This window comes from Pristiophorus japonicus, chromosome 21, assembly GCF_044704955.1.
Source record: "Pristiophorus japonicus isolate sPriJap1 chromosome 21, sPriJap1.hap1, whole genome shotgun sequence".
NCBI classification, from domain to species: domain Eukaryota; kingdom Metazoa; phylum Chordata; class Chondrichthyes; family Pristiophoridae; genus Pristiophorus; species Pristiophorus japonicus.
In genome coordinates, this window is record NC_091997.1 from 83,557,816 (window position 1) to 83,575,168 (window position 17,353).

Sequence of the window (17,353 nt, forward strand, 5' to 3'; positions counted from 1 at the left end):
TTGCATCAGTCATCCGTTACACGCCTCACCCGATATCCAATCCCGTTAACGTCATAAGAAAATAAGAACATAAGAAATAGGAGCAGGAGTCGGCCATTTGGTCCCTCGAGCCTGCTCCGCCATTCAATAAGATCATGGCTGATCTGATCATGGACTCAGCTCCACTTCCCTGCCCGCTCCCCATAACCCTTTACTCCCTTATCGCTCAAAAATCTGTCTATCTCCACCTTAAATATATTCAATGACCCAACCTCCACAGCTCTCTGGGGCAGAGAATTCCATAGATTCACGATCCTCTGAGAAGAAATTCCTCCTCATCTCCATTTTAAATGGACGACCCCTTATTCTGAGACTATGCCCCCTAGTTCTAGATTCCCCCACGAGGGGAAACATCCTCTCTGCATCTACCCTGTCGAGCCCCCTCAGAATCTTATATGTTTCAATACGATCACCTCTCATTCTTCTAAACTCCAGTGAGTATAGGCCCAACCTGCTCAATCTTTCTTCACAAGTCAACCCCCTCATCTCAGGAATCAACCTCGTGAACCTTCTCTGAACTGCCTCCAATGCAAGTATATCCCTCCTTAAATAAGGAGACCAAAACTGTACGCAGTACTCCAGGTGTGGCCTCACCAATACCCTGTACAGTTGTAGCAGGACTTCTCTGCTTTTATATTCCATCCCCCTTGCAATAAAGGCCAACATTCCATTTGCCTTCCTGATCACTTGCTGTACCTGCATGCTAACTTTTTGTGTTTCATGCACAAGGACCTCCAGGTCCCTCTGTACCGCTTCATTCTGTAGCCTCTCTCCATTTAAATAATCGTTTGCTTTTTTTCTTCTTCCTGCCAGACCTCACATTGTCCCACATTATACTCCAAGTTTTTGCCCACTCACTTAACCAATTTTCCCACCACTTAACGTCAATAGATCTGACTACTTACCACCCCTCCCCCGGAATCCGTGGAACTGACGCGAAAAACAGACGGGAAAATCTTAACGGTCGCTGCTTCCGGCTCTTTCAGGTCACGGTTTCTGTTACAGCCGTCGTGCTCGTCAAGAAGCACCGGACCGGCGGTCTGCTTCCCAATGGTCTCGTGATCAGGACAAGCTCCAACGAGAAGGTGAGGCCAGTGTCTGGCTCCTGGGGCCTGAGGCATTGTCGGCCCAATAAAATTGTTTTAAATCATCTGTGTTATGTATGCAATAAAGGTTCAAACTGAGTACTGTTTAACTAAGCAAGGTACAACCTTGGCTCTGCTTTATTTAGGCCCGAAGTGCCTGACTCACAAAATGGCTGGCCTTTTATACCTGAGCAGCACCACGTGCATGCTGCTCAGTGGCGTCCAACGATGACGCCATCTGGTGGCTACAAACAGCATGTACATACACGACAATCTGTTACTGCAAACATACAAAATAAATACATTAATTGAGCAGCATTTTTGCACCAATCAATTATAATTTAAATTTCTTACAACTGTGCTAACTGCCTGTGTCATGATTTTTGTCTCGCATTGTGACACACTGGCATGCGGTAACACCTGAGATCATGCCTAATGACACATTGTCACTACAGTTTACTCATCCCCACCATAGTGGCCGTGATCGTGGAGCAATGTGAGTTCGGGGCCCAGGAGAGGTGAGGGCCCAGGGGGCAGCACGGGGCCCAGCCCACACTGCGATATGTGCGCGCACTAGGCCCGTGCAGCAGAGCTGGTCTCCAGTCGTCCTGGGTAACCCTTGCCACTGGACCAAGACCTAGCTCGGTCAAGCCCGTCTGGTGGCTGGTGTGCAACGGCCACCCCACGTTAAAAAAATCCACGCACAGGCACCTTCCATCCTTCAAGGTGTAGTTCAGGACCTGGAATATCAGCTCCTTCATTGAAACATCTGTGAACTCATCCTTTTTTGGCGTGGAAGCCAGTCATCCTCGATTCGAGGGACTGCCTATGATGATGATGAAATGAGAGAGACAGAAATACAAAAAGAAAGAAAATTAGCTGGAAGTAAAAGAGAAATGACAGTAGTCATTTGGGCAAAGGATGAAAAGGGTTTAATGAATGTTTTTTGTTTAGAAATTTAAAATAACATAAGAAGTGACCATTCGGCCCCTCGATCCTGCTCCGCCATTCAATAAGATCATGGCTGATCTCCCTCTACTCCACCTTCTCGCTCTATCCCCATATCCCTTAATTCTCTTTGTTCCTCAAAATGTATCATAGAAACATAGAAACATAGAAAATAGGTGCAGGAGCAGGCCATTCAGCCCTTCTAGCCTGCACCGCCATTCAACGAGTTCATGGCTGAACATGAAACTTCAGTACCCACTTCCTGCTTTCACGCCATACCCCTTGATCCCCCGAGTACTAAGGACTTCATCTAACTCCCTTTTGAATATATTTAGTGAATTGGCCTCAACTACTTCCTGTGGTAGAGAATTCCACAGGTTCACCACTCTCTGGGTGAAGAAGTTTCTCCTTATCTCGGTCCTAAATGGCTTACCCCTTATCCTTAGACTGTGACCCCTGGTTCTGGACTTCCCCAACATTGGGAACATTCTTCCTGCATCCAACCTGTCCAAACCCGTCAGAATTTTAAACATTTCTATGAGGTCCCCTCTCACTCTTCTGAACTCCAGTGAATACAAGCCCAGTTGATTCAGTCTTTCTTGATAGGTCAGTCCCACCATCCCGGGAATCAGTCTGGTGAATCTTCGCTGCACTCCCTCAACAGCAAGTATGTCCTTCCTCAAGTTAGGAGACCAAAACTGTACACAATACTCCAGGTGTGGCCTCACCAAGGCCCTGTACAACTGTAGCAACACCTCCCTGCCCCTGTACTCAAATCCCCTCGCTATGAAGGCCAACATGCCATTTGCTTTCTTAACCGCCTGCTGTACCTGCATGCCAACCTTCAATGACTGATGTACCATGACACCCAGGTCTCGTTGCACCTTCCCTTTTCCTAATCTGTCACCATTCAGATAATAGTCTGTCTCTCTGTTTTTACCACCAAAGTGGATAACCTCACATTTATCCACATTATACTTCATCTGCCACGCATTTGCCCACTCACCTAACCTATCCAAGTCACTCTGTAGCCTCATAGCATCCTCCTCGCAGCTCACACTGCCACCCAACTTAGTGTCATCCGCAAATTTGGAGATACTACATTTAATCCCTTCGTCTAAATCATTAATGTATAATGTAAACAGCTGGGGCCCCAGCACAGAACCCTGCGGTACCCCACTAGTCACTGCCTGCCATTCCGAAAAGTACCCATTTACTCCTACTCTTTGCTTCCTGTCTGACAACCAGTTCTCAATCCACGTCAGCACACTACCCCCAATCCCATGTGCTTTAACTTTGCACATTAATCTCCTGTGTGGGACCTTGTCGAAAGCCTTCTGAAAGTCCAAATATACCACATCAACTGGTACTCCTTTGTCCACTTTATTGGAAACATCCTCAAAAAATTCCAGAAGATTTGTCAAGCATGATCTCCCTTTTACAAATCCATGCTGACTTGGACCTATCATGTCACCATTTTCCAAATGCGCTGCTATGACATCCTTAATAATTGATTCCATCATTTTACCCACTACTGAGGTCAGGCTGACCGGTCTATAATTCCCTGCTTTCTCTCTCCCTCCTTTTTTAAAAAGTGGGGTTACATTGGCTACCCTCCACTCGATAGGAACTGATCCAGAGTCAATGGAATGTTGGAAAATGACTGTCAATGCATCCGCTATTTCCAAGGCCACCTCCTTAAGTACTCTGGGATGCAGTCCATCAGGCCCTGGGGATTTATCGGCCTTCAATCCCATCAATTTCCCCAACACAATTTCCCGACTAATAAAGATTTCCCTCAGTTCCTCCTCTTTAATAGACCCTCTGACCACTTTTATATCCGGAAGGTTGTTTGTGTCCTCCTTAGTGAATACTGAACCAAAGTACTTGTTCAATTGGTCTGCCATTTCTTTGTTCCCCGTTATGACTTCCCCTGATTCTGACTGCAGGGGACCTACGTTTGTTTTTACTAACCTCTTTCTCTTTACATACCTATAGAAACTTTTGCAATCCGCCTTAATGTTCCCTGCAAGCTTCTTCTCGTACTCCATTTTCCCTGCCCTAATCAAACCCTTTGTCCTCCTCTGCTGAGTTCTAAATTTCTCCCAGTCCTCAGGTTCGCTGCTATTTCTGGCCAATTTGTATGCCACTTCCTTGGCTTTAATACTATCCCTGATTTCCCTAGATAGCCACGGTTGAGCCACCTTCCCTTTTTTATTTTTACGCCAGACAGGAATGTACAATTGTTGTAATTCATCCATGCGTTCTCTAAATGTCTGCCATTGCCCATCCACAGTCAACCCCTTAAGTATCATTAGCCAATCTATCTTAGCCAATTCATGCCTCATACCTTCAAAGTTACCCTTCTTTAAGTTCTGGACCATGGTCTCTGAATTAACTGTTTCATTCTCCATCCTAATGCAGAATTCCACCATATTATGGTCACTCTTCCCCAAGGGGCCTCGCACAATGAGATTGCTAATTAATCCTCTCTCATTACACAACACCCAGTCTAAGATGGCCTCCCCCCTAGTTGGTTCCTCGACATATTGGTCTAGAAAACCATCCCTTATGCATTCCAGGAAATCCTCCTCCACCGTATTGCTTCCAGTTTGGCTAGCCCAATCTATGTGCATATTAAAGTCACCCATTATAACTGCTGCACCTTTATTGCATGCACTCCTAATTTCCTGTTTGATGCCCTCCCCAACATCACTACTACTGTTTGGAGGTCTGTACACAACTCCCACTAACGATTTTTGCCCTTTAGTGTTCTGCAGCTCTACCCATATAGATTCCACATCATCCAAGCTAATGTCTTTCCTAACTATTGCATTAATCTCCTCTTTAACCAGTAATGCTACCCCACCTCCTTTTCCTTTTATTCTATCCTTCCTGAATGTTGAATACCCCTGGATGTTGAGTTCCCAGCCCTGATCATCCTGGAGCCACGTCTCCGTAATCCCAATCACATCATATTTGTTAACATCTATTTGCACAATTAATTCATCCACCTTATTGCGGATACTCCTTGCATTAAGACACAAAGCCTTCAGGCTTGTTTTTTTAACACCCTTTGTCCTTTTAGAATTTTGCTGTACAGTGGCCCTTTTTGTTCTTTGCCTTGGGTTTCTCTGCCCTCCACTTTTCCTCATCTCCTTTCTGTCTTTTGCTTTTGCTTCCTTTTTGTTTCCCTCTGTCTCCCTGTATAGGTTCCCATCCCCCTGCAATATTAGTTTAACTCCTCCCCAACAGCACTAGCAAACACTCCCCCTAGGACATTGGTTCCGGACCTGCCCAGGTGCAGACCGTCCGGTTTGTACTGGTCCCACCTCCCCCAGAACCGGTTCCAATGCCCCAAGAATTTGAATCCCTCCCTGCTGCACCACTGCTCAAGCCATGTATTCATCTGCGCTATCCTGCGATTCCTACTCTGACTAGCACGTGGCACTGGTAGCAATCCCGAGATTACTACTTTTGAGGTCCTACTTTTTAATTTAGCTCCTAGCTCCTTAAATTCTTTTCGTAGGACCTCATCCCTTTTTTTACCTATGTCGTTGGTACCAATGTGCACCACGACAACTGGCTGTTCTCCCTCCCATTTCAGAATGTCCTGCACCCGCTCCGAGACATCCTTGACCCTGTATCAACCTCTGTTTTGAATATACTCAAAGACTGAGCATCTTAAACGATAAGGGAATAAAGGGTTATGGGGAACGGGCCATGATCAGATCAGCCATGATCGTATTAAATGGTGGAGCAGGCTCGAGGGGCCATATGGCCTACTCCTGTTCCTATTTCTTATCTTCTTATCCACAGCTCTCTGGGGTAGAGAATTCCAGAGATTCACCACCCTCTGAGTGAAGAAATTTCTCCTCATCTCGGTCCTAAATGGCCGAGCCCTTATTCTGAGACTGTGATCCCTGGTTCCAGATTCCCCGAGCCAGGGGAAACATTTTCTCAGCATCAACTCTGTCAAGCCCCTGAAGAATTGTATATTCTCCGGGTTCGAGTGGGGTGCCAATGGTGAATAAAGCCCCCTGGAGAGAGCGGGTCAGATCCGGCTCAGAGAAGGTCCACGAGGCTGATGACCTGGCGTCGGGGGAATTCACGAGCAAAGCCTTGGGCCGCTGACCCTCCGCGTCCTGCCCCCTGCGCAGCCGCGAGAGCGCCAGAAGCCCCGTTTGCGCGTGCAATCGTGGTTCCCACCAGCAGAAAGGCCGAGGAAATTCAGGGCCTCGGGCCTACGGCTCGGGATTTACGTCTCCCCCACCGCCCGCCCAGCGGGGTGTCGCATTTGGAGGTTAAACGAAAACAGGGGCGGAAAGGAAGGGGGCTCGTTGTCAAGGAGGGGGACACAAAGGAGCCATATTCCTGTCAATAGTGTCAGCCGTCGCTCAGTGGGTCGCACTATCGCCTCTGAATCAGAAGGTTACAGGTTGTCCCACTCCAGGGACTCGAGCACATAAATCTAGACCGATGCTCCCAGTGCAGTGCTGAGAGAGCTCTGCACTGTCGGAGGTGCCGTCTTTCACGTGAGATGTTAAACCGAGGCCCTGTCTGCTCTCTCAGGTGGCGTAAAAGATCCCACGGCACTATTTTGAAGAAGAGCAGGCGAATTCTCCCCGGTGTCCTCGCCAATAGTTATCCCTCAATCATCATAACAAAAAAACATTATCTGGTCATTATAACATTGCTGTTTGTGGGAGCTTGCTGTGCGCAAATTGGCTGCTGCGTTTCCCACATTACAACAGTGACTACACTCCAAATAGTAACCCTGTCAAGCTCTGTAAGAATTTTGTATGTTTCAATGAAATCACCTCTCATTCTTCTAAACTCGAGAGACTATAGGCCTAGTTTACTCAATCTCTCCTCATAGGACAATCCCCCCATCCCAGGAACCAGTCTGGTGAACCTTTGTTGCACTCCATCTAAAATGTAATAAAATACAATATAGCGACAAAATGAATTGATTCATATCAGGACAAGCATGAAGAGGATAGAAGGAAGAAGAGATAACAGACGAGGGAGAAAGGAATAGAAAGATATGTTGATGGGGTGAGATGAAAAGGGGTGGGAGGAGGCTGATCTGGAACATAAACCCCGGCACAGACCCGCTGGGCCGAGACCTGTTTCTGTGCTGTAAATTGTACGTAATTCGATGTGTAAAGAATGAGGCACAATAAAATAAGGAGTGAGCTGGGTTAAGGATGTGAGCTTTGTAACTGAAGGAAAGTGTCACATTTGACCCCGAGATGAGCTTCCGACCACATATCTTAGGCCACCTTTTTCCACCTCCGTAACATCGCCCATCTCCGTCCCTGCCTCAGCTCATCCACCTCTGGAATACTCATCCGTGTCTTTGTTCCTCTAGACTTGACTAGTCCAACGCACTCCTGGCTGGCCTCTCACATTCTACCCAACATAAACCTGAGGTGATCCAAAACTCGCCTGCCCATGTTCTAACTCGCACCAAGTCCCGCTCACCCATCACCCCCTGTGCTCGCTGACCTACATTGGCCCCCGGTTAAGCAACGCCTCGATTTCAAAATTCTCATCCTTGTTTTCAAATCCCTCCATGGCCTCGCCCCTCCCTATCTCTGTAATCTCCTCCAGTCCCACAACCCCCTGAGATGTCTGCGCTCCTCCAATCCTGGCCTCTTCAGCATCTCTGATTATAATCGCTCCACCATTGGTGGCCTAAGGCCCTAATCTCTGGAACTCCCTCCCTAAACCTCTCCACCTCTCTATCCTCCTTTAAGGCGCTCCTTAAAACCTATCTCCTCACCTGTCCTAATAACTCCGGCGATAATTGGGCATTAGTTTCCATTTTTAATTAAATATGGGCGTTAGACTAAATCTTAACGGTTAAATGGGCGGTAGCTGGGTGAACCCAATGGAAAATCTAGCCCTGTGTATCCCATTGTCAAATTTTGTTTGCTAATGCTCCTGTGAAGCATCTTGGAATGTTTTACTGCATTAAAGAGGCTATATAAATGCAAGCTGTTGTTTTGATTTGTGCGTTATTTAATGATGCTCTCTGCTTTTTTGCTGCAGTATATCTTTGTCTCCTTCATCTCGAGAGACAGCGTCTATGACATGTTGAGGCAAGTGTGCTCGCACTTACAGGTAGGATCTGAATCAGAGAATCTTAGCTGGTCGTTTCCGGCCCGCATCCCGCTGCTGGGTCCTGGCTTGGGATATGAGAGTGAGCAATCAGTGAGACAAAATCATACCACCATCCATCGAGACTCCCTCAGTCCTTCCCTCGTTGCTGCAATGCATTGGCTCTCGTGTTCACCTTATTGTCCAGATTGCTTATTTTATAAAGAAAAAGACTTGGATTTATATAGTGCCTTTCACGACCACCGGACGTCTCAAAGTGCTTTACAGCCAATGAAGTACTTTTGGAGTGTAGTCGCTGTTGTAATGTAGGAAACACAGCAGCCAATTTGCGCACAGCAAGCTCCCACAAACAATCATGTGATTATAACCAGATAATATGTTTTTGTTACGTTGATTGAGGGATAAATATTGGCCAGGACACTGGGGATAACTCCCCTGCTCTTCTTCCAAATAGCACCATGGGGTCTTTTATGTCCACATCAGAGGGAAGACGGGGCCTCGGTTTAACATCGCATCCGAAAGACAGCACCTCCGACAATGCAGCACTCCCTCAGCACTGCACTGGAGTGTCAGCCTAGAGTTTGTGCTCAAATATCAGCAACATACATGCTATACATGTACACTGTACAGGAACTGCTTATAGCTCGCACAGCAACAGACATTCCATATAAGAACAATATCAGAGGCGTTGTCTTTTAGATAAGTAGGTGTCAGCTGTGGCTCAGTGGATAGCACTCTTACCTCTGAATCAGAAGGTTGTGGGTTCAAGTCCCACTCCAGAGACTTGAGCACAAAAATCTAGACTGACACTCCAGCGCAGTGCTGAGGGAGTGCCGCACTGTCACAGGTGCTGTCTTTTGGATGAGACGTTAAACCGAGGCCCTACCTGCTCTCAGGTAGAAGTAAAAGATCCCATGCCACTATTTTGAAGAAGAGCAGGGGAGTTATCCCCAGTGTCCTGGCCAATATTTATCCCTCAATCAACATAATAAAAACAGATTATCTGGTCATTATCACATTGCTGTTTGTGGGAGCTTGCTGTGCGCAAATTGGTTGCCACGTTACAACAGTTAAAAAGAAGTTCATCGGCTGTAAAGTGTTTTGGGAAATCCTGAGGTTGTGAAAGGTGCTATAGAAATGCAAGTCTTTCTTTTTAGGAACTGCATCTATCACACACAACATATACACTATATAGGAACTGCATAAATCACACACATTAACCTACACACTATATAGGAACTGCATTTATCACACACATTAACCTACACACTATATAGGAACTGCATATATCATACACATTAACCTACACACTATATAGGAACTGCATATACCACACACATTAACCTACACATTATATAGGAACTGCATATATCATACACAACATATACACCATATAGGAACTGCATATATCACACACATTAACCTACACACCATATAGGAACTGCATATATCACACACATTAACCTACACACTATATAAGAACTGCATATATCACACACATTAACCTTCACACCATATAGGAACTGCATATATCACACACATTAACCTACACACTATATAGGAACTGCATGTATCACACACAACATATACACCATATAGGAACTGCAGATATCACACACATTACCTACACACTATATAGGAACTGTATATATCACACACATTAACCTACACACTATATAGGAACTGCATATATCACATACATTAACCTACACACCATATAGGAACTGCATATATCACACGCATTAACCTACATACTATATAGGAACTGCATATATCACACATATTAACCGACACACCATATAGGAACTGCATATATTTCGCACATTAACCTACACACTATATAGGAACTGCATATATCACACACATTAACCTACACACCATTTGGGAACTGCATATATTGCACACATTAACCCACACATTATATAAGAACTGCCTATACTACACATATTAACCTACACACCCTATAGGAAGTGCACATATCACACACATTAACCTACACATCCTATAGGAACTGCATATACCACACACAATCGGGCTCTAAGCTCATAACCCTATAGACAATGAGGAAAGAACTGTGTGAATGTGAGAGATATATGCAGTTCCTATATGGTGTGCGTGTGTGTTGCTATGGGGTATATGCAATTCCTATATGGTGTGTAGGTTATTGTGAGAGACATATCCTGTTCCTATATGGTATAATACATCCTTGATGTGATTTAATTTAAGTAAAATACAATTGGTTGTAAATAAGAATAAAGTAATACAGATTTTCAGAGTGGCGTGTTGCCTTTTAATGGTATTCTCGATACTGAGTCGGAATTTGCACCAGGCATAGAATCTGCACGTCACTGAACACTCACGGATTGTTCCCAAACCGGCTGTACTGGTACTCAGACATGCAGTGTAAAGGGCTCCTGCAGATGCGGAGTGTACATTATTTAAGGGGGCAGACAAGGGAGGTGAGATCATTACTGATATGTCCCTGCGGCGTGCATTCTGACACTGCAATGTGTAACAGGTTTGAATACTTCTGGTGAATGTGGCGGAGGTTCCAGTAAACATTAACCCATTAGACCGCTGGCTTGATCTACTCAGAGTAAAAAAAAACAACGGGCCAGTTGTTGCAAGAAAAGTAGTGGCGAGTTTAACACATTACGTATAAATAACCCAGCATCTTGTGGTGAGGAAGAGACACTGGACGATTCTTGCCGCTCTGCCGTTAGCCTGACAGAAACGCAGCTCACCCTCAACCTCCCCGTGCAGTTCCTACGTTACAGTGTCAGCTGTGGCTCAGTGGGTAGCACACTTGCCTCTGAATCAGAAAGCTGTGTGTTCAAGTCCCGCTGCAGGCAGACACTCCAGTTCAGTGCTGAGGGCGTGCTGCACTATCAGAGTATGCATCCTTTGGATGAGACGTTGGACCGAGGCCTTGTCTGCCCTCTCAGGTAGATGTAAAAGATCCTATTTCAAAGAAAGCTAGGGGTAATGTCTTGGGGCCAATATTTATCCCTCAATCAACATGACAAAAAACAGGTTATCTGGTCATTATCACATTGCTGACTGTGGGAGTATGCTGTGTGCAAATTGACTGCTGTATTTCCCACATTGCAGCACTTCATTGTCTGAAAGGTGGTTGTGAAAAGTGCTATATAAATGCAAGTCTTTCTTTAAAAAAATAATTACCAATTAAAGACACCACAGAAAGTTAGGACTTGTACTTAAGAGCGTAAGGACCCTTTAGATGATGAGATTTATGTCCCTGCAATGCCACTCAACCTCTCCGGCCCAGAAAAGGAACAACTAGGAGTCTCATTCTTGCAGGTAGTAAATTGTTCCTAGAGGTTTTTAAAATTAAAATTTTAAATTTCTTTATTATTTTTTTCCTTTCAGTCTCCTTTCTTCTTTTTCTTTCTTAAAACCATCTTTCCCTCTCTTTCTTTCTTTTTCTGTACCTGATTTGACTCTAATTCACCCTATTTCCTTTTCCGTCATTCTTCTGTTTTATTCTCCATCCTTAATTCTCATTGGTTAGGGAGATAGACTATAGGTCCTGTTGCTAACCAAGGCCCCGTTACTCTCACCGCCATCAGATCGCACTTCTAGCAATTTGCGGCACAACTTTTTTCGGGCTTAAGAGTGGGTAAAAAATATCTAACCAGCAGGGTAGGTCGTGAGCTGCCCCACTCCAGCAAGTTCTGGTTCGATGAGTTTAAAGATGACACACTGTCACAGTAATTTACTGCTTCAATAACTCACTCGCGGCACACAGCAGTACAATGATGATTGAAAAGAAGTGTAGTATTTAGTACTGAAATACATACATCTGATGGGAAATAGAGGCAGCCCATACGCTAACACACTCCGTATACAGGAACTCCATATAGCTCACACGTAACATATACACTGTATAGGAACCGCATGTGTCCCACATGTAACATATACACCATAGACATACTGCATATATCTCACCCAGTCACATATACACCATAGTGTGTGGCGGCTCAGCCTGGAGATCAGCGCAGTTCCGGCCTGCAAGACCATCAGCAGGCCGGGGCCATTGGAGGGAGCAGCGTGCGGTGGTATACCACTGCAGGGAGCAGCGCGTGCTGCTGCAGGAGGGCGATGGCTGCGAAGCCAGGTCACTGATTGCAGTGCGGGCAGGCACAGCAGGAGGGGCGATGGATTGGCAAGAGAGGGAAGTGACTGGGGCCCAGGAGAGGCGTGAGTTTGGGCCCAGAAGAGGCGAGGGCCCAGGGGCAGCACGGGGCAGCACAGGCCAGCCCACACTGCGATATGTGTACGCACTAGGTCCGTGCAGCAGAGCTGGTCTCCAGTCGTCCTGATCAACCCTTGCCACTGGACCAAGACCTAGCTCTGTCAAGCCCGTGTGGTGGCTGGTGTGCAACGGCCACCTCATGTTAAAAAAATCCACGCACTCAGCATCTTCCATCCTTCAGGATGTAGTTCGGGATCCAGAATATTAGGTCCTTCATTGAAACACCTGGGAACTAATCCCTTTTTTGGCGCGGAGGCAAGTCACCCTCATTTTGAGGGACTGCCTATGATGATGATGATGCATATATCTCACACGGCAACACATGTACCACATTGAGAAAAGTATAACCCAGGAATGACTGCAATGTTTTGATTTTAAATTATTTTTCTCTCTTCACTATGTTAATTGAGGCTTAAATTATTGAAATGGAATATTAAAGTGGATTTCGGAGGAGCCCCCGCAGTTCGGTGCAAGGCTCGCTGAAAGTTTAAACACACTCCTTTCACATTTCAGCAGTCCCTGGCACTCATGCACAAAAGACAGAACTTGCATAAAGAAAGACTTGCATTTATATAGCACCTTTTCACGACCATCGGACATCTCAAAGCGCTTTACGGCCAATGAGGTACTTTTGGGGTGCAGTCACTATTGTAATGTGGGAAACGCAGCAGCCAATTTGCGCACAGCAAGCTCCCACAAACAGCAATGTGATAATGACCAGATAATCTGTTTTTTGTTATGTTGATTGAGGGATAAATATTGGCCCCAGGACACCGGGGATAACTCCCCTGCTCTTCTTCAAAATAGTGCCATGGGATCTTTTACATCCTGAGAGAGCAGATGGGGACTTTGTTTAACGTCTCCTCCGAAAGACGACACCTCTGACAGTGCAGCACTCCCCCAGCACTGCACTGGAGTGTCAGCCTAGATTTATGCGCTCAAGTTCCTGGAGTGGGACTCGAACCCAGAAATACAGCACCTTTCATATCCTCAGGATGTCCCAAAGCGCTTCACAGCCACTGACGGTTGTTTGGAAATGCAGTCACTGTTATAATGTCGGGTAATAATGGAAGTGCCTTCTGCCAACTTCTCTCTGCTCAATCCCCTCTGGAGGTACTGGAGCGCCACCACTGGTAGGAGGCTTTAATTACACCATGACAAGATGACGCAGACACCTTGTGTCATAAATAATAATTAAAGGTTTGTCAAACCTGGTGATCACAATTCAGAACAAGTCATGCAGAAAGGAGTGTTGGCTCCGACATTCTGACCACAGACAGGGGAACAGTACCACAGAGGTCATGTCACTGGACCAGTAACCCAGAGGCTTGGGCTAATGATTTGGAGACACAAGTTCAAATCCTACCACGGCAGCTGGGGATTTTAAATTCAATGAAACAATAGCTAGTGCCAGTAACGATGACCATGCAACTAGTGGATTGTTGTAAAACCCATCTGGCTCACTCATGTCCTTTAGGAAATCTGCCGTCCTTACCCGGTCTGGCCTACACGTGACTCCAGACCCACAGCAACGTGCTTGATTCTGAACTGCCCTCTGCCACTCTGTCATATTCAAGAAGGAGGCTCACCACCACCTTATCGAGGGCAATTAGGAATGGGCAATAAATGCTGGCCTTGCCAGCGATGCCCACATCCACGTGAATTCATTTAAAAAAAAGGGCCCCCTGGTGAGGGAGAATATGTGGGAAACAATCACTGAAACCAGTTGTGACAAATGTAATGGAAGATTCAAAAATAACTGAAACAGGCAGCTGTGACTGAACATTCTGGGCACAGATGTATATTGGTGGTGAGCCCAAAGACCTGTGAATACATCTCCCTGCAGCTTGTGAGTTCGACACAGCCCAACAATGGGATTCCCTCCAGCGAGCTCTGCCTCATCGGTTTCGAATGAGACCAGAGAGCTTCTGTATCAGAAACCAATGGATTGCGGACAATTCTTAATGCTGGGATTGTTCTCCTTAGAGAAGAGAAGGTTCTGGGGTGGGGAGTTTAATAGAGGTGTTCGAAATTACAAAGGGGTTTTGATCGAGTAAATAAGGGCAACTGTTTCCACTGGCAGGGAGGGCAGTAACCAGGGGACATTGATTTAAGATAGCTGTCAAAAGGGTGCGAGGGGAGATGAAGAGAATTTTTTTTAGGCAGCGAGTTATTATGATCTGGAATGGGCAGAGGAAGCAGATTCAACCGTAACTTTCAAAGATGAATTGGATAAATATTTGAAAAGGAAAAATTTGCAGGGCTCTGGGGAAAGAGCAGGAGCGAGTGGGATTAATTGGATCGCTCTTTCAAAGAGCCAACACGATGGGCCGAATGGCCTCCTTCTGTGCTGTATGAGACTGTGATTCTCAGTGATGTGACTTAGACAGGGGGAGGTATATATCATTAACACACTAGCGTGCTCTGCCGGTTAATTGCACCATGGGCAACGATCCTCATCGAGGTCCATGTGTAGCGCTTCAGATCCTGGCCAAAGCATTAGGGGAGGTCCAGTGACTGCCATTGAGGTAAATATGGCACCACATCACCTACTTGTTCCCTTCCCTGTGGGTTTGTGTGTGACAGACAGGATTGCATTTTCAATATTGTAAATTTGCAAACTTTCTGATAGCAACAAGGGGCAAAGACTCAACGGTCGATGTGTCTTGTAGTGACACAGCGGGTTCCATTGGTGCCACTTTTACCAGAAACATTTGAGAATAGTGACGCCTACAGGCCTAGTCTGTTAAAACTGCCTGTCACACTTGTGAATTTTAAAATACCAAATTAAAATGTGGGTTGTTTAATGGGCACAAGTGTAATATAGCGCTCCCCCTAGTGGACTACTGCTCCCCTAGTGGCTCCCTCAGTGGACTACTGCTCCCCCTAATGGCTCCCTCAGTGGACTACTGCTCCCCTAGTGGCTCCCCCAGTGGACTACTGCTCTTCCTAGTGGCTCCCTCAGTGGACTACTGCTCTTCCTAGTGGCTCCCTCAGTGGACTACTGCTCCCCCTAGTGGCTCCCTCAGTGGACTACTGCTCCCCTAGTGGCTCCCTCAGTGGACTACTGCTCCCCTAGTGGCTCCCTCAGTGGACTACTGCTCCCCTAGTGGCTCCCCCAGTGGACTACTGCTCCCCTAGTGGCTCCCTCAGTGGACTACTGCTCTTCCTAGTGGCTCCCTCAGTGGACTACTGCTCCCCCTAGTGGCTCCCTCAGTGGACTACTGCTCCCTCTAGTGGCTCCCTCAGTGGACTACTGCTCCCCCTAGTGGCTCCCTCAGTGGACTACTGCTCCCCCTAGTGGCTCCTTCAGTGGACTACTGCTCCCCTAGTGGCTCCCTCAGTGGACTACTGCTCCCCCTAGTGGCTCCCTCAGTGGACTACTGCTCCCCCTAGTGGCTCCCTCAGTGGACTACTGCTCCCTCTCGTGGCTCCCTCAGTGGACTACTGCTCCCCCTAGTGGCTCCTTCAGTGGACTACTGCTCCCCTAGTGGCTCCCTCAGTGGACTACTGCTCCCCCTAGTGGCTCCCTCAGTGGACTACTGCTCCCCCTAGTGGCTCCCTCAGTGGACTATTGCTCCCTCTAGTGGCTCCCTCAGTGGACTACTGCTCCCCCTAGTGGCTCCCTCAGTGGACTACTGCTCCCCCTAGTGGCTCCCTCAGTGGACTACTGCTCCCTTAGTGGCTCCCTCAGTGGACTACTGCTCCCCCTAGTGGCTCCCTCAGTGGACTACTGCTCCCCTAGTGGCTCCCCCAGTGGACTACTGCTCCCCCGAGTAGCTCCCTCAGTGGACTACTGCTCCCCCTAGTGGCTCCCTCAGTGGACTACTGCTCCCCCTAGTGGCTCCCTCAGTGGACTACTGCTCCCCCTAGTGGCTCCCTCAGTGGACTACTGCTCCCCTAGTGGCTCCCTCAGTGGACTACTGCTCCCCCTAGTGGCTCCCTCAGTGGACTACTGCTCCCCCCAGTGGACTTCTGCTCCCCCTAGTGGCTCCGCAGTGGATTACTGCTCCCCCTAGTGGCTCCCCCAGTGTACTACTGCTCCCCCTAGTGGACGACCTAGTGGACAATCGATGTAATGCAACTACTGATGTATATAATAAAAGGATCATGCGACAAGGTCACATGACAAGTTCTCTGCAGAGCCATCTTGTGTATGTGTGCAAAGAATATATAGCAACAAGCTGATTTTGACAAGGCCCAACACGACTAGTTCTGTGAAGTGTAAGTTCATGTCATAAAGTTGTCAAGATCTCAGTCCTGAGCTGCAGCCTCCATCTTGAAGTGTAACGCTCCTGGTGGAGGAGCAACCTCAGTGGTTGATTTGGAAGCTCTTTTCGCTTGCTAATATTTGGTTTGCTGTGCCATTCTTTGCCTTCAGGCTAACAGTAAGAAGAGTTTAAGTGTGAGCCTGTGCACAGACACGTGCGATTCTTTACCCTTGGTAAGTTGCTTTCCACTGGTTCCGATTTTACATGTCCTTTAACTATTTTTGAAGCAGCTTCCCTCCATTTTCTCCTCTGCCCCACAAAACCCCAGGCTGGAATGTTAATGATTAATAATTGTTAATGATTATAATCGCTCAACCATCGGTGGCCTGCCTTCTGTTGCCTGGGCTCCAAGCTCTGGAACTCCCTCCCCAAACCTCTCCCCCTCTCTCTTTCCTCCTTTAAGACACTCCTTAGAACCTACCTCTTTGACCAAGCTTTTGGTCACCTGCCCTAATTTATTCTTATGTGGCTCGGTGTCAAATTTATTTGCTTTGTCTTATAACACTGCTGTGAAGCATCTTGGGACGCTTAAAGGCGCTATATAAATAAAAGTTGTTGTTGTTGTTAGTGCTGGCCCAACAGCTACAGCACTAGCGCATTGGACTAGA

The 17,353-nt window shown here is 46.8% G+C and overlaps 1 protein-coding gene across 5 annotated transcripts in view; it reads left to right on the plus strand.

Moving 5' to 3' along the window:
* The window catches only part of LOC139234151 (GRAM domain-containing protein 2A-like), a 104,877-nt gene that overhangs the window by 64,282 nt on the left and 23,242 nt on the right, over window positions 1-17,353 (plus strand). For all 5 annotated transcript variants that reach the window (XM_070865144.1, XM_070865139.1, XM_070865145.1 and 2 more), the window contains 3 exons: window positions 1,026-1,124; window positions 8,130-8,201; window positions 16,856-16,918. In XM_070865144.1, the coding sequence (XP_070721245.1) occupies window positions 1,026-1,124; window positions 8,130-8,201; window positions 16,856-16,918 (234 nt within the window). The remainder of the gene's footprint in view (window positions 1-1,025; window positions 1,125-8,129; window positions 8,202-16,855; window positions 16,919-17,353) is intronic.